The sequence below is a fragment of the Camponotus floridanus genome, unplaced genomic scaffold (genome assembly GCF_003227725.1).
Source record: "Camponotus floridanus strain SB8 unplaced genomic scaffold, Cflo_v7.5 scaffold24, whole genome shotgun sequence".
In the NCBI taxonomy this organism is placed as follows: domain Eukaryota; kingdom Metazoa; phylum Arthropoda; class Insecta; order Hymenoptera; family Formicidae; genus Camponotus; species Camponotus floridanus.
Window position 1 is genome coordinate 2,467,911 of NW_020229370.1, and position 21,728 is coordinate 2,489,638.

At 33.7% G+C, this 21,728-nt stretch overlaps 5 protein-coding genes across 5 annotated transcripts; 2 read left to right on the forward strand and 3 right to left on the reverse strand.

Annotated features, from left to right (window-relative positions):
- Window positions 1–1,574: 1,574 nt before the first annotated feature.
- On the forward strand, window positions 1,575–12,624 carry LOC105257115 (delta-1-pyrroline-5-carboxylate synthase). Its single transcript, XM_011267531.3, has 7 exons — window positions 1,575–1,692; window positions 1,782–2,134; window positions 5,111–5,459; window positions 7,816–8,466; window positions 9,115–9,932; window positions 11,464–11,754; window positions 11,991–12,624. The coding sequence occupies exons 2-7, from the start codon at window positions 2,036–2,038 to the stop codon at window positions 12,153–12,155; spliced, it is 2,373 nt and encodes a 790-aa protein (XP_011265833.1). The 5' UTR covers window positions 1,575–1,692; window positions 1,782–2,035; the 3' UTR covers window positions 12,156–12,624.
- Window positions 12,625–13,681: 1,057 nt separating this feature from the next.
- Window positions 13,682–15,989, reverse strand: LOC105257117 (U4/U6 small nuclear ribonucleoprotein Prp4). The gene is made up of 4 exons (XM_011267532.3): window positions 15,050–15,989; window positions 14,571–14,948; window positions 14,264–14,477; window positions 13,682–14,175 (listed from the first exon to the last, which is right to left on the reverse strand). The coding sequence occupies exons 1-4, from the start codon at window positions 15,582–15,584 to the stop codon at window positions 13,722–13,724; spliced, it is 1,581 nt and encodes a 526-aa protein (XP_011265834.1). The 5' UTR covers window positions 15,585–15,989; the 3' UTR covers window positions 13,682–13,721.
- A 537-nt stretch (window positions 15,990–16,526) lies between these two features.
- Window positions 16,527–17,269, reverse strand: LOC105257118 (histone H2B). Its single transcript, XM_011267533.3, has one exon. It carries the CDS (start codon window positions 17,235–17,237, stop codon window positions 16,866–16,868), a length of 372 nt encoding a protein of 123 aa, XP_011265835.1. The 5' UTR covers window positions 17,238–17,269; the 3' UTR covers window positions 16,527–16,865.
- A 1,057-nt stretch (window positions 17,270–18,326) lies between these two features.
- On the forward strand, window positions 18,327–18,970 carry LOC105257119 (histone H4). The gene has a single exon (XM_011267534.3). The coding sequence runs from the start codon at window positions 18,377–18,379 to the stop codon at window positions 18,686–18,688; it is 312 nt and encodes a 103-aa protein (XP_011265836.1). The 5' UTR covers window positions 18,327–18,376; the 3' UTR covers window positions 18,689–18,970.
- A 1,014-nt stretch (window positions 18,971–19,984) lies between these two features.
- LOC105257120 (histone H3) lies at window positions 19,985–20,564 on the reverse strand. The gene has a single exon (XM_011267536.3). It carries the CDS (start codon window positions 20,521–20,523, stop codon window positions 20,113–20,115), a length of 411 nt encoding a protein of 136 aa, XP_011265838.1. The 5' UTR covers window positions 20,524–20,564; the 3' UTR covers window positions 19,985–20,112.
- Between the last annotated feature and the right edge of the window lie 1,164 nt (window positions 20,565–21,728).

Below are 21,728 nucleotides of genomic sequence, written 5' to 3' on the forward strand. Positions count from 1 at the left end.
AACACGGTTGAAGGGATTTTATCGGGCTCGACCAGTGTTATTGAAGTATTCCTATTGTATATTTTATCTATGAGCTTTCATTCAGCGTATGTAAGCCGCTTGTGACAAAGGGGGCTCCTAAAGCGGATTATTTATAAATTAAGCGTAGAAAAAGGGAACAGCTTTCTCTTGATTATTTGGTTGTCAGCCAGTTTTTTCGATTTTTTTCTCTGATAAAACATTTTTATTTCTCCACAAAGCGAATCTCCATTATGTCCATTCGCGCTCCCCTATCTGTTTTATAAACACTAATTCTCTAATTAAATGATGCCTTGTTAGATATTATCGAAACACTTTATAAGATTATTGCAATGTTATCTACATCTTGAACAATCAAGATTAAAAGAAAAAATATGTATGAAAGATTATTATCCAAAAAATATATATAATTTTTGTTTTCATTTCATAATTTTGCGTTATTATTTTTTATACATTATATAAAAATTTATTAAATTTTGTATCTATATCTATTAAATCTTGTAAATTATACAAATCTATAAATTTTAATTAAATTATTAAAATTTAAATTTTACTATAGTTTACACGATACAATTTACACGATATTACTTGCGTTTATTATAGATTTCACCGCATTATTGGTTTACATGCCAAAGATAAGCTTTAAACTATCGAAGGGAGAATGTATTCTTATCTACATAAGTTTTTCATCTTCTATTTTTTCCTGCTGCCTAATGATTTTCCCAAGAGGAAAATCCTTTTTCCATATAATGTTTTACGAGGATCATAAATGAACGGAAATTGTCTGCACATACTACCGTCAAAGTAATCATTTTATGAGAAGCGTAAGTTTCACCTGCGTTTCGTCGACCTCGAGAGTATGAAAAGTAAACGAGCTTTGAATAAATTATCGCAAATATTGTACTGATATACACAAATATGTACACAAATAATATACAAGCAATACATATATATATATATATATATATATATATATATATATTTTATCACGTTATGCATGATGTAATAACACGCGGTTGTTTATGAATTCTGATAAGAGTGTTGAAAAAGACGATGGAAGAACGAACCTGTCTTATGATATATGTATTTCAAGTGCGATAAATTTTCCTGTATCTCGATATAAATCGCTTGGGATTCCTGTGATGATTATGACTACTCCATTAATTTATCATTTAATACTTCATATAGAATATGTAGCATATTTTTATTGTACACTACACATATGTAAATATCGGCTTGTCGTGCTACGATTGATCGGTTATCGGATACAAATCGACTTGTTTATGTCTCGAGGCAACGTCGAGAAAGAATGGATTTGTTATCAACTATGTTGTTTGTTTCGATTTGCAATTTTTGAAGTCAAAGTTCGTTAAAGCATCAAACTGCATGACTCGAAATTTTCGTGCGTATAAACTTGCGCGAACTTTGCCTTGAAGATCGCAGCCGGGAAATGTTTGGAATATGATAGAGCATAAGATCGGACGTACGTGTGACGTCACTTGACTGCGTCAAGCCTTGATCTCGACGGAAGAGATTCCTCCCTCTGGTCTTCTCCGGCTTGCTCCGCTTCATCACTCCGTTTACTCGGAGTCTCTAATCTACCCACGATAACGATGTCTTCCGAAGTGATTTTACGTTGAAAACAGCAGTAGTGTGTCATTGACCATCGTTACGGTAACAAAGTACAAGATCAATTTCGCCCACATCTCTCGTCTCGTGATTTATTTCTTTTTCGGTCTTTTTTCCTATTTCGGCTCAACCAGAAGAAGAACTCCTTGCCATTCAATCACACTACTCGACGTTGCAATCAACATTTTCCTCCCGATTGATGGTGACCTATAAGTATTTTTCCCCGTGTGTGATAACCGACGTTTTTCGAGATAATCGAGAATTGCAAAAAATATTTGATGAGGATCGAGCAAATGTGATATCGAATAGCAACCGACAAGGATCCTCCGGCAGCTGGCAGACGACCGATTAATCGTGTTCCTTGTAGAAGATAACTAGGGACCGTACCATGTATTCGATCCTGCTATTAGCGAGATCCGCCCGACACGGGCATTTACCACGGAGATTGTCTTCATCATTCGCGAGACTGCATTTACCGCAGCTAACAGTACGTAGAGAGTATCATATGTGTGACTCTGTATTGTCATGTTTATTTGTCGTCGAAAGATACATCGAGATAACATTGTAGGAAAATACGCGACCGGTCGTCAATTCAGGAAATTGTGAAATTGTGAAACGTCATTTTAATATACAGGGTGTCAGAGTAATTTATTTCCAAAAAAAAGCTCTTGCAGCTTACCTCGAGAGCTTTTCAAAACACTAAAATAAAGTATTTTTTTATCCAGTACTTTTCGAGGCTTTTATGAGGCTTGAAATAATTTCTTAATTTTTACATAAGCCATAAAATATCTAGTAAAATATTCATTTTTCGATTATCTTATCTTTTATGTACAAAATAATGAGAGGGATCAATTGGTGTAAAGAAAACACATAATTGTTTCGAAGAAAAAATGTGTAATTTGCAATTAATGAAAAAATACTTTATTATAATGTTTTGAAAAGTTCTCGAGATAAGCTACAAGAGCTTTTTTAGGAAGAGATTGTTCTGACACTCTGTATATGAAGACATTAGTTGATAAATTTCTTTGCAGACTGATTATTAAAATTTGTCGATTATCCGTCATTTTTGCGAATCGATAAAGTATACGACATAATTTCAAGATAATGTTAAGAAAAATACGAATAATTGATGCATATTTCGATTGCTATTAACGATGCAAATATCAGACAATTATCTGTTGATGAAACTTTGCAGTATCTAATAGTTCGCGCATCCGCTATCGGCAAATGCATATGCAAAGCTCCAAGCTTCCTCGAAAGATAAATGATTCATAGAATATATGTATGATTTATGTACAAATTATTTATAAAACATACATCGTACCTGCACAGATATCATAGCAGGTATATCCGAGGCCGCTGATAATGCAACATGCGATATATCGCGGCGATAACTATAAGAATTGAGTAACTAAATATTGATATACAGCTATCGAAATTATTCAAATTTTGCAGATGATATTTACTATTACAAAATATACATATTACCAGAGAAAAATTACATAGATTGAATGTAAAAGATAGAAGGATGTAGACAAAGAAAGAAGGAAATACGAAATAAAAATTTGTTTGATAAAGTATGCTTGTTGAAAGTATTCATTAGTCGTATCACATCCCCATCATAATTAGTTTATCACACATAATAATAATTGCTTCATGCAAAACTGAATACGAGATATTGATTACAACAAATTTCTTTGTTTGGAAAAGATCTAAATAATTTGTTGAAAATCGATAATAATAATAATAACGAATTAGAGGCATAATATTTCTTTTTTCGACTAAAAATATAAGATTGTTTTACAATTAAATATAAATAAATTTTTTAATAATAAAGATGATAATTATCAAATTGATTTAATCTTTATTATTTAAAAAATTTACTCATATTTGATTATTGCCTGGCTTAATAATAACATGCGTAGTACTATCTCCCTCGACTTATTATGGACATTATGGCAATTTTTTGTTTATGGTTGTTATGATATAATATTTTTCTGGCCGTAGTGTGATACGATTATAAAACTATGTGAAAACTTCTGTAAAAGTTTGTTTGTGTGCTCGCCAATTTCCGTAAATGGAATTGCGTATCGGCAAATGCACACGTGGAAAATTGCACTCTTTCGAGCTCTGTACAATCGGGAACTGACAAATAGAACACATAAAAAGAGAACACATTTCCTTCTCTCTTTCTCGGTGCAAAGATAAGAGGGTTATGATATGATTTACAACGCGCAATCAGTAATCGCGCAACGGGGAACATCTTTGCTAAACGATTGCGAAAATCGAAGCTCGTGTCTCGAATAATCCAAAATTGTATCTGTTGCGAGAGATGACGTTCTGTCTGGACACGAAAAATACACGAGCGATCTCGGATATCATCTTCCTTTTATCCACATATACTTATCAAGTTATTTTGTGTTATCAATTATAAAATAAATGATATGGACGGCGATGTAAACAGATCATGATCGATAGATATAACTGATACGAAAATTATCATTCGCATATATAAATTTTTTAAAATGGCTTATTAATATAAAATTATTTTTTGTTGCACAATCAAGAGAGATATATATATACGAAAAAATATTTATCGGTATATCTTAATTAAATCCTACTTTGAAAGCTTTTCGATGATATCCAATAAATCTATCAAATATATCATCTATTTCTTATAGAGACACAACTTTCCGATAAACTTCAACATCCAATTACTTCTTGAATTAATTAATTTATGTTCGTAATATTGTAAAGGGTATAGATAAAGTGTCTAATTTATTTAGCGTTAAATTTATTTTACATTGTATTTATTGCATCTCTGTTGCATCTTTATTCGAAACAGACGATGAATTCGTAACATCGTTAAGTACAAAGATAAGACACGACGATAATTTTATGCTTAAATAGCAGTTATAAAGAAAATAAAATACTACGTCATTTATCTATATTAATATAAAACTGTTGGAGAAGAAAGATCAGTTAGTTCACAAAGAAACAATACAATAGTTTTAAATATACTCTTGCGGGGCGACTTAGAATTTTCTCTTAAAAATTTTTATATATGTATATATAAAATATATATATATTAAAATAAATACAATCCACTCTTCTAGAAATATGAGAGAGATCAGACAGTTTCGCCTCCCTCCTTCTTGCTCCAACAGATATTAAATTCTACTAGCGTCTCCCTACACCGTTATAACTTCATAACTTCTTGCAAAGATTCAGAAACTCTGCTTCAGTATTGCCAGACCCTTTGCATGAATATTAAATGATAACATAATACGTTCATTTAATAAATATTTGTCAGATATATTTTAATATGCCAGATTTGCTGTGAAAGGTGAGAGATAATTCGTTCAAAGCTTCGCTTTATTCTCTTGCAGCCATTTTTCTCATTTTTTTGCGATTTTACTTCTGTAACTATTTTACTTATCTAACTTGTAAACAACTTTTCAAGATGGCTAAAGGTGCATCGCAAAGGTACGCGCGAAGAGAGCTGCAAACTTCGGAGAGGCCACGCAGACAACAGACTTTTACGGAGCGCACCGAATTACAATATGCTCGTCGATTGGTCATCAAGCTCGGTAGCGCTGTTATAACGAGAGAGGACGAACACGGTCTGGCTCTCGGACGTCTCGCATCCATCGTGGAGCAGGTAGCCGAGTGTCAGATTGACGGACGTGAATGTATCATGGTGACTAGCGGTGCGGTTGCCTTTGGCAAACAGAAGCTTACTCAGGAGCTTTTAATGTCTATGTCAATGAGAGAGACCTTGAGTCCTGCGGATCACACACGGGAACACGCAGGTACTATATCTCTCTGTTTCTCTCACTCTCGAGATTTTGTTTACATTCATCTATATCTTTATCTTTCGCCCGTGGAAACTGATAAAATATAACTGATAAGATATAATTGCATATAAACATATTAATAAATAAATATATATATATATATATATATATATATATATATATATATACATATATATATATATATATAAAATAATTATATAATAATTAAAACATATTAATAAATAAATATATATATAATAATTATATAATAATTATATAATAATTAATATAATAATAATATAATATAATAATAATTCTTATTATAAAAAAATAAACTTTATATTAATAAAACTATATTAATATATTAATAATATATTATTAGACTATTTAAAATTAGAAAAAAATTAAAAGGAAAAATATATAATAATTATATAATAATAATATAATAATTATATAAATTAAATAATTATATAATAATTATATAAATTATATTTATATATTTTTTCCTTTTAATTTTTTTCTAATTTTAAATAGTCTAATAACATATTATTAAAACATTAATATATTTTTATTAATATAAAGTATATTTTTTTATAATAAGAACAATAATTATGTGGAAGATTCTATATATATCTTTCTTGGATAAGGTTGGCTCGAGACATTAATTTCTCTTTTGTCTTGTTCTCAATTTCATCGACAGTTTGATATGATTCTGAATCATAATCGCATGAGAACGCAATCTATCTAGACGCTACAATTTCCCGCGCTCAAAGGCTATATTGATCACAAGTCCCTAAATTCAACTTGACCTATTTCGTAAGTAATGAACCCTCCTTAGCTGCTTTACTCTTCCTGCAAGATACGTCAGTATTGAGCGGGATAATTGGCGCTGTATATTCTTACGCCAATTTGACTCTTCTTATCTGTTTATATCAAACTATCAAGAATGCAACGTGTATAGACGCTTTAATTAGTATCTTCATTTGCGGATGGGAACTAAGAGAACTTTACATGTAAATACGAGTGCAGTTGAACCACGCTTAACATAATTGAAACCGGAATATGGTAATCTTGTAGTGAATTGCGTTAATCCTCTTTGAGAGATTTCCGGTCGAATAACAGTTCTGAATAGCATTCTCATAATTCTAATTAGGATCGCACACATGTTGCACGCGGATCGTGTATAAGGAAATTATGTGGCGTGAATGTTTAAAATACAGTAATTATCGATGTAATTTTCGCTATAGCTTTAAAACGATAACATAAAGTACAAAAAAGTATGTAACTTTAACTACATAATACTATCAGCTCGCTTGAAATGATCATTTTTTATTTTTTATGACATGTAATGCTGTTACTTTAAAAATAATTTTCTCGTAGAACATTAATGTAATGATCGTAATATATATTAAAAAATTTGATATCGTGTACATGATGCTTTAATGCTTGCGTGCTAGCATCGAAAATGATTTTTATTTGTTTATTTAGAGAGACAAGAGATATTAATAAGAAATATGAAAGGAGAGGGAATAAAAGACGTAATAAAATATATATAATTGTTATAAACAAGAAAGATGCTATACAAAGAATAAATTATTTATATGTTGAAACAAATATTTTTCTTTTTTATGACAATATTTAATATAAATCGACTTTGTGGAGACAACAATTTTCTAAGTTTCAACGCAATTTTCTCTTTACATTATGCGATAAAAATTTTTTTATTGTAATCATTGTTATTCCTTATAAATGATTCGTTAATCAGTATTAATACTTTCATAGAAAAAAAAATAACAAATCATTATTAGACTATACATTTTAATATTCATTCAATTATTAAAGGATTAATTATAATTATTAAAGGAAAATAGCACATATGTGTGAAACATATGTAGTCTTGAGTGCAAGTAAAAAGTATCAACAATAATGTCAAACACATGGTAGACATTCTTTTTTTTGAATAAGTAAACAAGAGTATTGATCCTATAATACAATTGTTCGTAAATTTTTAACTCTGTGAAAGTACCCAAGCGGAAAGTGTCGATGTTCCGATAGTAGTCGACAATGTTCGGTCTATCTATATGGATTGAACCAACAGCTATCCGGCGACGAATTCCTGCGGGATCCTATTTGTCCGAGAAATTATGTCGAGTATAGATCTTCCGATCAATGCGCGCGTCAGCAAACAATTCTCTCCAATTTACCTTATTCAATTATCTGCCGTTTGCTACTCTCTCGACGTAGCATCTCCCAGAAGCATCTTTAAACGTATTTCAAAAACGACTCTCGAGTCGCGAGTTCTCTGCTTTTCTCGACATTCTCTCTCGAAGTGAAGTATAAAACTTGCGTACTTTGATACTGTATGTTTAAGGAACCATGCTGGAACCCAGAGCGGCCGCTGCGGTGGGTCAATCGGGTCTCATGTCTCTTTACGACGCGATGTTTGCGCAATACGGAGTCAAGATCGCCCAAGTATTGGTAACGAAACCTGACTTTTACAACGAGGAAACGCGTAAGAACCTCTTCAGCACATTGAGCGAACTCATCAGCCTGAACATCGTGCCCATCATCAACACGAACGACGCGGTGTCGCCGCCGCCGGATATTCCGGACGACGAGGTAGCAGGTGGTAGCGGCAGACGAGGCATATCCATCAAGGACAACGATTCCCTGGCCGCGATGCTGGCGGCCGAGATTCAGGCGGACCTCCTGGTTCTCATGACCGACGTCGATGGGATTTACAATCTGCCACCTTGGCAGGATGGCGCAAAAATGCTGCACACCTTCAGCTCCGATCATAGAAACACCATCAAGTTCGGGGAGAAGTCGAAGGTAGGCACCGGCGGCATGAGCTCCAAGGTCAACGCCGCTCTCTGGGCGATGGATCGCGGCGTCGCGGTGGTCATCTGCAAGGGCACCCAGGAAAGAGCCATTAAGAGCATCATATCCGGTAGAAAAATTGGAACGTTTTTCACGCAAGCCGCCGGCTCGTCTACTCCCGTCGAGGTGATCGCCGAATATGGTAACTTCAATTTCCAAATCTTAAGATTTCATTTGATTGTTGGAGAAGATCTTGTAACATGTATAATACACATGGACAGACAACTTTTGTAACTTTTTCGGCGTTGCATAATTTTACATAAATTTCAGTTGCCTGATTTAATTTATCGTTTCTTCTCTTCTTCTCTCTCTCTTCTCTTTCTCTTCGCGTTGCATAATTTATGTTCATCATATTTTATTAATTTAAGTTTTTTGAATGTGCTTTTATTTCCATAATGATTTATTTTCATAAATGCGCGGTGAGCTATTGAAATGCAATGTTGACTGCATTGAGCGTACATATAATTCTGGAATAAATGTAACCATTACGCCGAATGCACGCTTTGCATATTGCTAATCCTCTTTCGGCGTTGAAAAGTTTCATTTATTCGTTATATGTTTATTCAAAATATAAAATATTATTATGACATACGCGATATTTGAGATTTTATGTAAACTAAAATCGTAATAATAAAATAAGCAAATAAATATTTGAAATGATAAATATTTAAACGCGGGTTAAAAGAGTTAAAAAGAGTTAAAAAAGACCAACCTATTAAGGTACCATTTATTCTGCATCGTTGATAGCGACTGGAAAATTGCATTCATAAACTCACGAATAAAATTGCAGCTCGCGTCGGCAGTAGAGTGTTGCAGGCGTTACGCCCCGAGGAACGTGCCGAATGTATAAGAATTCTGGCGGATTTGTTGGAGTCGAGACAGTCCGATATTCTTGCGGCGAATGCGATGGATCTGGAAGCCGCGAGCAAGAAAAACCTGGCCAAGGCTCTGCTCTCGCGCCTGTCCCTGACGCCGGCGAAGCTGAAGTCTCTGAGCTCTGGTCTGCACAAGATCGCGGAAGATTCGTTGAACAACGTGGGTCGCATTGTGCGTAGGACGAAACTTGCCGAGGGTCTGGAATTGCAGCAGATAACGGTGCCCATCGGTGTGCTGCTGGTGATCTTCGAGTCCAGACCAGACAGCCTGCCCCAAGTGGCTGCTTTGGCTATGTCCAGCGCCAATGGACTTCTTCTGAAAGGCGGCAAGGAGGCCGCTAACAGCAACAGGTACCTGATGCAGCTCGTGAAGGAGGCGCTCGCAAAATTCGAAGCCTCCAATGCTATTTCGCTGGTGCCTACGAGGGAGGACGTGAGCGATCTGCTCTCAATGGAGAAACACATTGATCTCATTATACCTCGCGGCAGCTCGGATCTCGTCCGCACGATCCAGGAGCAATCCAAGCACATACCTGTGCTGGGACACGCCGAGGGCATCTGTCATGTTTATATTGACAAGGACGCGGATCTGACGAAGGCCTTGAGGATCATCAGGGATTCCAAGTGCGATTATCCGGCTGCGTGCAATGCGATGGAGACTTTGCTGATACACGAGGGTCTCATGAGAGGCAACTTCTTTAACGACGTATGCAGCATGCTGCACAATGAAGAAGTGAGTGTTTTATATCGTGTAGCGTAAGAAAAAAGAATGGTAAATACAGCGTTATTTATTTCGGTACATTTAATTTCCAGAGCTCTTAGCTTTTAGCTACTTTAAAAAGAATCTTCTTGATCAGAACAAAAGGATTTGCCGACAGTAACTCTGTAATTTAAAGGAGATTAAGAACTGAGTGTAATGTTTTTTATTTCCTTCCTGTTTCGTGTCACGCTGCTGCAACTTCGCGTTCGTAAGCAAAACTTTTGTCGCGAGACTTTCGTTGGGATGTCGTAAAAAGTCGACAGTTACGTCGAATATAACATATATATATATATATATATATATATATATATATATATATATATATATATATAGGGTGGGGAAAAAGTATGGAAGCAAACAATTATTTCCGAAACTATTCATTTTTCGACAAAATGGACATAATCTTAGACATAATTTTTATGGTATGAAAAGATGTATTATGTGGCATAGACGGCATGATCTTGAAATGATCCTTACGAGCTGCATACAAATAACGTAAAAAATTTCAAATGGAACTCGTCAGTTTTTGTTACAGATTCTTGTAGCTGATGTCGAAACGTTTACAAAACGTTTACAAAACTCGTCAGTTTTTGTTACAGATTCTTGTAGCTGATGTCGAAACGTTTACAAAACACTGCATATGAGCCCCATTAAACACTCCCCTTAAAAACACTCCCAGTTACGAAACAATTGTGATACAAACAATTTGTATGCACATTGACATTGCTTACTGATTTCGCATCATGACGTTCAGTTGCGTCCACTAATAACATGTAATTGTACCTGTTGTCATATGATACACTGTCTATGAGTATTCATAGAATTTTTTTAATTTCTTGATCATCGCTACCTTATTTATTATTATCATTTATTTTATCCTTAAAAAAGTAGTCTATTTCTATTTCTATCTGTCTATTTTCAATTTCGTCGATACGAATTATCACAATTGTTTCGTAACTGGGAGTGTTTTTAAGGGAATGGGGCTCATATGCAGTGTTTTGTAAACGTTTCGACATCAGCTACAAGAATCTGTAACAAAAACTGACGAGGTCCATTTGAAATTTTTTACGTTATTTGTATACAGCTCGTAAGGGTCATTTCAAGGTCATGCCGTCTATGCCACATAATACATCTTTTCATACCATAAAAATTATGTCTAAGACATTTTGTCGAAAAATGAATAGTTTCGGAAATAATTGTTTGCTTCCATACTTTTTCCCCACCCTGTATATATATATATATATATATATATATATATATATATATATATATATATTAGTTTTTTCAATATGAAACAGGAAAGATTAAATCTTTTTACATCTCTCTTGTAAAATACAAATGGAAAAAAATTTTTACACGCGTTACAGGGATTTCAGTGAAACGTATTAATGCATTCTACCAATTTATATCAATTTTAATCCAATGTTTTTACAAAATGAAATCTTTCAATCGATACTCTTTTCTCGTAATGACGATGAAAACTCGATCGCTTTACATCTTTCAGGTGAAAATCAATTCCGGTCCAAAGATAAGAGAGATATTGACTTTCGGTCCACCTGCTGCCAAAAGCATGCGAACCGAGTATGGCGCACTGGAATGCACCATAGAGGTAGTCTCCGACGTCGATGACGCTATCAACCACATTCATAAATATGGCAGCAGTCATACCGATGTCATTGTTACCGAGGACACTAACACAGCTAAGCATTTCCAGAGGGAAGTGGATAGTGCGTGTGTTTTCCATAATGCCAGCACCAGGTTTGCGGACGGTTACAGATTCGGTCTTGGAGCGGAGGTGAGATACTTTCTAACTACGGAAATTTAATTAAATTTTTAATTAAAAAAACAATTTTATTATATTAATAAATAAAAAGTAATTAAATTGTAATTGCCTTCATCGCGTGATTTATAGCTTTTGATATGATAATGAAAAAATGTAATACACATCTTCCGCTCGTGTACTCGTATACTCGTATACGAGTTGCAAATTATTAATGACATAATTTTTTATCTTATCATATTTCTTTAAAGGTCGGTATTTCGACGGCACGTATCCACGCACGCGGTCCGGTTGGGGTGGATGGTTTATTAACAACCAAATGGATTTTGAAAGGGGATGGACAAACGGTCGCCGATTTTGCTGAAGGAGGCAGTGGAAGTTGGCTTCATCAACCCTTACCTCTTTCCGAATCGTGACTCGATTGCTTTGTTTCGAGATTGCTAGATAATACAAAAAAAAAACTTTTTTAAAATTCTTTGGTCTCTCACAGTAGTCATATCGAATTATGAAATGAGACATCGTACAAGTTTAGTATAAAGAACGTCGAAATAAATCAGATTTTTTTAAGTTTGTGTCGCTTAAAAATTGTTAAAGAGTAACAAATATTTAAACTTTCTAATCTAAGATTTAAGCAATTATTGTTTCACCGGAAGCACATGCAGATTAAGTTATCAAGTATATATTTGTTAAAGCAAAATAATAACAAAAAATATCTTACCAATAATATCAGACATTATAATGGTAACATAAAAAAAAATTAATTTATTTTCTAAAATGTGCTTATATGTAAAATTTTTACCGCAAGTAAAAACTTGCATAATTTCTCGGTTTTGTTAGAATTTAATCTAGTTATAACAAGAGACACATGACCACACGAGTCTTATGGGAAAAAATGTGATACACATCAAATGTTGAAAAATATAAATCAAAACGATAAATCGCATGATCAATTGTAACTAAATCAAATAAATAATGATATTTTTCTATCTAATTATTATTTATATATATGATACATATACATATGTATCGACTAAAAATTGAAATTTTTATTATCTCGGTCTCATTGAAAAGAATAGAAATATGTAATTATAATATCTCTCATTTAGGATAGAAATATAATTATATTAATCTTCCAAGATTATAAATATAATTTTCTCCCTCCGTTCTCCTGATATTAATAAGTTAAACATTAAAAATTATTACTTTATTTTCATAAGTAAATATATTTTGTGTTCTAATATCAAAAGACACTTGAATGCAATATTTAAAAATGAAGAAAAGTAAATTACAATTTCAAAGAGAAATTCTGTCGGTACAACAGTATAACATCTACAACGAAAGTTCTAAAGGATGCTGTTTCAGAATTACATTGAAAGTTTGTTAATAACATAAGAGCGCGCGAGGTCTTCCCTTTCAGTTTCCATCTTGAAATGTACTCGACAAACCTCAGCATAAGAGTTCGGATTCTGTAGTTAACATGTTCGTGACTCTGTCGAGGACGGTATAAACATCGACGGTGCGCCTATTGAACGGGCAGCTGCCCCAGTTATAAATAACGTCAAAAGTTTATACGCGATTATAAGACCTATTTCACGGAAGACATATTTTTGAAAAGCGCAATACGAGCGTTAATAACATTTCCGACTGTAACTTTAAATATATTACAAATTTAAAAATGAAAAGTATGTTTCTCCAATATAATCAACATATTTCGGAGAAATTAATTTTTATTAAACCTATTGTATACAAAATTGTATGATTACGTAAATTGTATGAAAACGAATAATGCATAGTAAATAGAATTGCTATAATTAAATTATCAATGAAATGTGATTTCATTGTGTTTTACGTAAGTATATACATACTTCATTGTGTTTTACGTAAGTATATACATACTTTGTTATATTATATAAATAAGAGACACTAAAGAATAATTTTTATAATATATTTGACATAGTAGAAAAAATATTCTCTTAGTTGGTTTATTCTGGAGCCCATAATTTAAAAGTTCTATCATACGAACTAGTCGCGATAAATTTGTGATCAGGAGACACATCGACAGACATGACTTTTCCATCGTGACCTGGTAGCACCTTGAGCGGTTGCCATGTCTTATTGGACCAGATTTTGGCTGTGTTGTCGTAAGACGCGGTAACTAAATATTGTCCTTCTATTCTCTGGTATTTTACGTCGGATAACAAGTTGGTATGCGCCGGTATCGTATATATGCAGGTCCTCTTTCGCAAGTCCCATATCTTGCAAGTATTATCCTCGCTTGCTGTCGCTATATGAAAACCATTTGACGAGAAATCGACGCCAAAGATGGATGTTAGATGACCTTCCATAAACATTATACATCTACCGGTACGCAAATCCCATACTCTACCGAAAGAATCGAGACTACCTGTAGCGCAAACACTTCCATCACACTGAAAACTGAGTAAGAATAAAAATATATATTAAAAATCGCGATTGACATAGAGTAAAAATCAATAAAACCAATCATATATAAGACAAGATATACCTAATACAATGTACAGCTCTAGAGTGACCTTCTTGATGAAGTACTTCTGCTTGTTGCTCTAAATCCCACAATCGCCAAGATGCGTCGTAGCAACACGTACCAAGAAATCGTCCGGACGGATGAAACGCTATCCTGGAAACTCTATGAGGCTCGTGTCCTTCTACTTCTGCCAATGGTTCTTCGCCAGTGCCACCACTCCACAATTTCACAGTGCCTAATTATAATATTTATATGAATAAAACGAATCTTGAAATTTATGAATCTTTTTTATCTCAAAATCTTACATAATTTATAACAATATACAGACCATCTGATGCACAAGATGCCAGCACACAAGTCTGTCCTGCATTATCACCTATCACATCTTCGGTTATCGTAGCTTTTGGATGAAAAACAATACAGCCAACATTACAAGTATGTCCTTTTAAAGTGCGCAACAAAGTACAGTCAGGTACAGACCATAATTTGCACAAGCCTGACCATGATGCCGTAGCAAGAATCTTTGAATTAGGGCTAAACTGACAAAAGGAGATGGGCCTCGTATCTCCAATTTGAGAGCAATAAATAGTTAATGCTTGCAGCTTCTTCAAAAGTTCTTGTCTTTTCGCTGTTCGAGTCGCAGTTGGTAATTCTAGATCTTGTCTCGCCTCGTTCAATCGCACCTTTGCTCTGGGTAATGAATATGCTGTAAATATACAAATTTGTATAATATCTGCAGTATCTATGAGTAATATAAATTTACATATTTTAATTTTTTTTTTAGAGAGAATTAAATCCAAGCCTCACATGCTATCCATGATCGTGCAATTCGCAAAGATTCTGGACCCTCGTGATACCAAGTTGTTTCTGTATCCTTTTCAACCGTATGAAGCGGTTTCTCTTCTTCCTCGTGCTTCTTCTTTATAGCATCTTCTCCTACACTCGCTAATAATTCTCTCAATCTTGTTCTTCTATCCGCGGGACCTTCGCCAAACAGACAAATTGGTTCACCCAATTGTCTCAAGTGTTTCTTTACCTCGGAATCGTCTGTGGAAACGTTAATCTGCCTGGCCTTTTTCCTACGTTCGAATTCTTCCAGTAACGCCTGGCGATCTTTGGACATTTCATCCTCGAGTTCCATATACTCGTTTGAGATGTGCACATTGCCGACCAAGTTGGAAGCATTGGTGATATCATTCGCGTTTGTGGCATCCTTCTCTTCGTCCGCAGCTTCGACAGCAACTTGCAAAGCTGCGAGCCGGGCGCGTTCCGCCTCTTCCAGCGAGCCATAATGAACGGTCTTCTGCTTCTTCACGTAAACCAAATCCTCGTCGTCGGACATTTTTAGGTTAAGAATAACCTACGAACCTTCTGTTTTCAGATATTACTATTGTACAGACACCGTTAAATAGTAAAATCAAGATTTTGATTTCTTACATGCGACGGAACATCAGGAAAAATAAGGAAGTTGATTGAATTGTATTGTGACGAGAAAAATATCCTTGCACACCCATAAAAAGCACAAGTGCTAAACACAAAAATATAACCTCTGAAGCATGTACTTTACTACACACTGATAATATTTTATATACACGTATTATCGCGATTTCATCAATTAAAGTTCGAATTATATTTACAGTATTTATACATCATATAGTTTGTATATAAGAAAGTTTCACGGTTTCTTTGAAAACTATACGCATGGCACACATCACCGTCAGTCCCGCTATTTACTCCTAATAATATCGATCGATTTCTATCGAAGATATATATTCGTTTATGAATCGGAGAAAGACCTCTTATGAATGAATATATTTGAAGAATAGAAACATAGAAACATTGATAGAATTTTCATCAACTTATTGAAAATTATAAATAAATTTCGGGATGAAAAATCGAACTTCTCCTCTTACTTATAAACATGTATGTGTATCTCAAATCATTTATCATTATCGTTCTCTTTGCTTTGCATTTTCAGGATATTAAATTTATATTTAATAATTTTTTAATAATTCATATTTATAATTTTTTAATAATTCATATTTTTAATTTTTTAAAATTACGTACAAAAAGATGCATGTGTAAGTATATTTAAAATTTTCTAATTATTTAGCACTCATCTATTCATACTTGGATATTTTTCTGTAATAATCGCTTAAAAAATATAAATCATCTTTACTTCATCTTCAGGATATTAAATTTATATTTAATAATAATTTATATTAAATATATTTTTTAATTTTTTAAAAATTACGTACAAAGAGATGCATGTCTAAGTATACTTAAAATTTTCTAATTATTTAGCATTCATCTATTTATACTTGGATATTTTACTTGGATAATCGCTTAAAAAATACAAATTCCTACTTTATAACTGATACTTAAAATTTGCAGACCAGAACTTTATTATTTAAACAGTAAATAAAGATTGTCTCAAAAATCTATCGAAATATTAGGAGCATTTGTAATTTTACCTATACATTAGTAACACATATAATTATTAAATATAATTATTAAATTAGACTAATCTTAACATTCTAGCAAATTGAAAAAATCACGATACAAGAACTGTCAACGTTAAATATAATTGGTGGCCCTGAAAAGGGCCGTTTCCGTAATTTGTTCACTTCGAACTAGTGTACTTGGTGACCGCCTTTGTTCCTTCACTGACGGCGTGCTTGGCCAACTCGCCGGGCAACAGAAGTCTTACAGCAGTTTGGATCTCGCGAGATGTGATCGTGGATCGCTTGTTGTAATGAGCCAATCGCGACGCTTCGGCCGCAATGCGTTCGAAAACGTCATTAACGAAACTGTTCATGATGCTCATAGCCTTGCTAGAGATTCCAGTATCGGGATGAACCTGCTTTAACACCTTGTAGATGTAGATAGCATAGCTCTCCTTCCTCTTCCTTTTCTTCTTCTTATCAGTTTTGCTGATATTCTTCTGCGCCTTTCCGGCCTTCTTCACCGCCTTACCACTAGCTTTCGGTGGCATGATCGATCTCGTAGGTCTGTATCAAAGCGAGCTCAGAGACAGAATGATTTGGCGAGTAGCTTCCACGCGAGTTTATATAGTAGCAAGCGGTAGGGCGAGCGCACCAATCACGTGCGAGCGGCAGTGGCTCCTACCATGCTACAGCGTCATTGGTCGACACTCGTGTCGCTGAATGATGCGCGTTGTGTCGCTATAAAATTCTTTTCCTCATCGAGTAAAGTTACAGAGAATATCATTTCAATTGCACTTATTGATGTATTATAAAATCAGTGAAATTTTATCTCATTAAATATGATAGATGCCAAACAATAGCTATTAAGTTTCTTGGAGATTCTACAAGAGAAAGTCTAGTATCCGTGCTCCACATCGATTAATGCAATGTTAGTTAATATAATAAAATTTACGCCAACATTCCTGTTTGTATAATTTATCACGCCAGCATAGTTTTAAGGAGCTCTAGGGAAAATCAGACTTATGAATAAACATATAAATCACGACATACATAAAACATGTCATGGATACGCATCGTATGATACGTGCTAGATTAAACATTAGCAATTTTTGTTTTCCGCACTTCATTTTTTTCTTTATATTTGCAAAGCTTATCAAAATGAAATAAGTATGCGTTTTATGTTTACAATTAATGAATGTTCTGCTTTTACTTTAAATATAAATATGCACTTCATGCTTACAATTAGTGGATGTTGTTTTTTTATTTTTACTTTTTCTCCTCAAAATAAGTAGCTTTAATAATTCTTCAATTAATAAGTATAAAGATGTAAACTACATCTTTATGTGTATCGCAAGTTTCATCTTAGATTTATTCTTTTTAACTGAACTTGCATTATCTCATTTTCTTTTTAAATTTTTAAATATACATCTATCATTCTATTCCATTCAGTTGAATTAAAAAGAAAACTTCCTGGCTGACTCAATATTGTATATAAAAAAATAATTCTTTATCGCCTAGTAATGTACGTTAGACCAAGAAACAAGAGGAACGCTCTGATTGGTCGGTGTCGACGTGGTGGGGAGAGGCTGGATTCGTCCGCTATAAAAGGGCGCGCCACGATGCTTTCACCGTCATTCGATCTGTTTTCTCGTGTGTAGACGCTGATCGTACTTACTAGTAGTTCAAGATGACTGGTCGCGGAAAGGGAGGAAAGGGATTGGGAAAAGGAGGAGCGAAGCGACATAGGAAGGTTCTTCGTGATAACATCCAGGGTATCACCAAGCCGGCCATTCGTCGTCTGGCGCGACGTGGCGGTGTAAAGCGTATTTCCGGCTTGATTTACGAAGAAACTCGCGGTGTGTTGAAGGTGTTCCTCGAAAACGTCATCCGCGATGCTGTCACCTATACTGAACACGCCAAGAGGAAGACAGTAACTGCCATGGATGTCGTATACGCCCTGAAACGCCAAGGCAGAACTCTGTACGGTTTCGGCGGTTAAAGAAATTGTGGATTTCTACAAATACCAATCGGCCCTTTTCAGGGCCACAAATGACTTGAACGTTCGGTTTAATTCCTGTTCGCTACATTTTTCCTATTAATGCAAAATCTTATGATTTATGACTAAAATTATTACACCTGTGACATTCATATTAAAAGAAACAATCATTTATGTATACATATATTGAGTAATAAGGTTTGATAGAATTGCAATGTTATTTTATATGCATATCCAATATATTCGAATTTGCAATTTATTGCAGGATATTGCATTTCCAATGAAGCGTAAAATACAAGATGCATTTGAATGATTTCAATATAGAATAAAAAAATTCTTAGCTTTTTGTGCTTAATTAAAGATAAATATACCTTTTTATATTTACACATTAATTTTTAAATTCACAAAACTTATTTTTCTCTTAAAAATAGCTATTTTTAATATTGCTACTTTTATTAAGCATGCTAATTCATAAAAATTTCATTAAAAAAATTTCATAAAAAATTTGAATTGTAACTAATCCAATCGATAAATATTGCAATACATTTGAAACAAAACTATATCTAAATAGTATATTCATGTATGTTCATGCAACGAATGCTAAAATATGTTGAAATATTTCGAATAGAAAAATTAAATGATTCAGAATTTCTATAAAAAATACTATAGATTGTAAAGGTTAGGAGCGAATATGACTACAGATAAAACAATCAGCTGGTCAATTAACGATGCGATATGTAGTTATCTTATATCTATCAAGATGCAAAATTAGAATTAAATATGAAAATTTTTAATACGTAATAAAAATATAATTTCAATCAATGTTATTAAAACCAGGATTTTTATAATCAATATCATATAACTTGTAAAATGTCGTGTTATATATAAATTACACATTTCAGAGTATATATTGACATTAAAGAACAAAAATTGTCATATTTAAAAATGTCAATCATTTATATTCATGTACAATCACACAATCATTTGTAATCATTATAACGTAAAAAAATTTGTTTTAAATAAAATTGTATTGAGTTACTTAAAAAAACAAGCCCAGAAATAAAGTTCTACATATATATTGACGTAAAAATATTTTTCTGAATTAAAATCAATTTTAGACTTGAATCGAATATTTTTTAAAAGCGAATGGAAAAAAAGATTAAAAATATATCAATGTACTTTTAATTTAAAATCTCCCATGAAATCCTCTCGCAGTTTCAATTTTATTGAATTTTGTATGAATTTAATATTTCATAAAGGTTTCAGAAGTTTATTTTAAAAAGTTCTAAACATAAAAAATTCAAGTTAATAAAATACAGCGAAGTAAATATTCCTGAAACAGGAGGAATGTTTAAGCGAAACTGAGATATAATCCTTCGAATAATTCATTTGGTGGCCCTGAAAAGGGCCGGTGTCGTAGAAAATTCTTAGGCTCGCTCTCCACGAATGCGACGCGCCAGCTGGATGTCTTTAGGCATAATAGTGACTCGCTTGGCGTGAATAGCGCACAGGTTAGTGTCTTCGAATAGACCGACGAGGTAAGCCTCGCTCGCCTCCTGCAAAGCCATAACAGCGGAGCTCTGGAAACGGAGATCCGTCTTGAAGTCCTGTGCAATCTCACGAACAAGACGCTGGAACGGCAATTTACGGATGAGCAGCTCAGTGCTCTTCTGGTAGCGACGAATCTCACGAAGGGCTACAGTACCAGGCCTGTAGCGATGAGGCTTCTTTACACCACCAGTGGCAGGCGCACTCTTACGCGCCGCTTTAGTCGCCAATTGCTTTCGCGGGGCTTTGCCTCCGGTAGATTTGCGAGCAGTCTGCTTCGTACGAGCCATTACGCAAGTCAGAAGGTACCAGCTATCGAAACGATGGTCAGTAGAAAAGTGGAGGCGAACGGCTTTCCGTCTGCTTTTATAGACCCAGCGGACGGACAACTCGACGGTGATTGGTCGCAGCTCCAGTGGTGGGGAGAAACGAACGCGGCGTTTTCTGCGAGCTCAATCAGTACTAAGGCTGCTCTATCATATGCTTCGAAGAGGATCCTTTACGTAGCGTGTAGCGTACGATATAGAAAATACCTTGCTTTTCCATCTCATATGTCAAAATTGTAAATTGATATAAATGTAGATTAAAAAGTCCGCTTCAAAAGTATGACACATGCGGAAAAAGGATAATACATTTAATTTATGCAATGTATATATTTGCTTGCAATCTTAATATACTTAATAAAGTCCTAACAACTAATGATCTCGATGCGAGAGATAATTGATTTCAATTAAAATCGAAATTTCATTTAAACATTGCATTGTTCGAATACAATACGCATTCAAGTTCCAGGAAGCTTGAACGATAAATGCGATCATGTATTTAATATGACTGAAGGTACAGTTAATAAGTTCTCAAATGATGTCCTCATCCGATATGTAAAAATATTGTAATTTAATTCAATTTATGCCAAATATGATTTCATGTAATACTGGTTAAACTAGTCTTCTCGAAATGAAATATAACTGCAATTCTTGATACATGAAAACATAATAAACATAAATAAAGTTTTAATATTAAAATATATAAATATCAAAAATATTAAAAATATATAAATATCAAAAATATTAAAAATATATAAATATTAAAAATAAATATCGTATGTATTAATATCAAATGAGGAGTCGAATGAGGAATGACAGTACGCATTTGAAATCACGTTTTCTAGTAACTCTGAATATTTTTATTTTGTAGAATATTTTTTATTTAAATTGACTCTATCGTAGAAGTTATGCAACGAATATTTTATTCTATACACATCATATATTCTAAACGCAAAACATATATTTATTATTAATAATTTTATAAAAATAATATGCGTTTTATTAAAAGAATATGCATAAGTTATTTTTCAATGCATACTCAAGTTTTATTTATTCGCTCATTAAAATTCCTATACATTTAAATATAGAACCTTCCTTATGATTGCGAAATGTCATGCATATTTCTTAAAAGCTATTGCTCACTTTTATTTCTTTTTCACGAAATTCGGTTT

Bases quoted from the DNA above. Each gene is read 5' to 3' on its own strand.
- LOC105257115 (XM_011267531.3), top strand. From the start codon at position 2,036: ATGTATTCGATCCTGCTATTAGCGAGATCCGCCCGACACGGGCATTTA. The intron at 9,933-11,463 runs GTGAGTGTTTTA...TACATCTTTCAG, and splicing joins GCATGCTGCACAATGAAGAA to GTGAAAATCAATTCCGGTCC. The intron at 11,755-11,990 runs GTGAGATACTTT...ATTTCTTTAAAG, and splicing joins GATTCGGTCTTGGAGCGGAG to GTCGGTATTTCGACGGCACG.
- LOC105257117 (XM_011267532.3), bottom strand. From the start codon at position 15,584: ATGTCCGACGACGAGGATTTGGTTTACGTGAAGAAGCAGAAGACCGTT. The intron at 14,478-14,570 runs GTCTGTATATTG...TATTATAATTAG, and splicing joins GGCATCTTGTGCATCAGATG to GCACTGTGAAATTGTGGAGT. The intron at 14,176-14,263 runs GTATATCTTGTC...ATTCTTACTCAG, and splicing joins AGAGCTGTACATTGTATTAG to TTTTCAGTGTGATGGAAGTG.
- LOC105257118 (XM_011267533.3), bottom strand. From the start codon at position 17,237: ATGCCACCGAAAGCTAGTGGTAAGGCGGTGAAGAAGGCCGGAAAGGCG.
- LOC105257119 (XM_011267534.3), top strand. From the start codon at position 18,377: ATGACTGGTCGCGGAAAGGGAGGAAAGGGATTGGGAAAAGGAGGAGCG.
- LOC105257120 (XM_011267536.3), bottom strand. From the start codon at position 20,523: ATGGCTCGTACGAAGCAGACTGCTCGCAAATCTACCGGAGGCAAAGCC.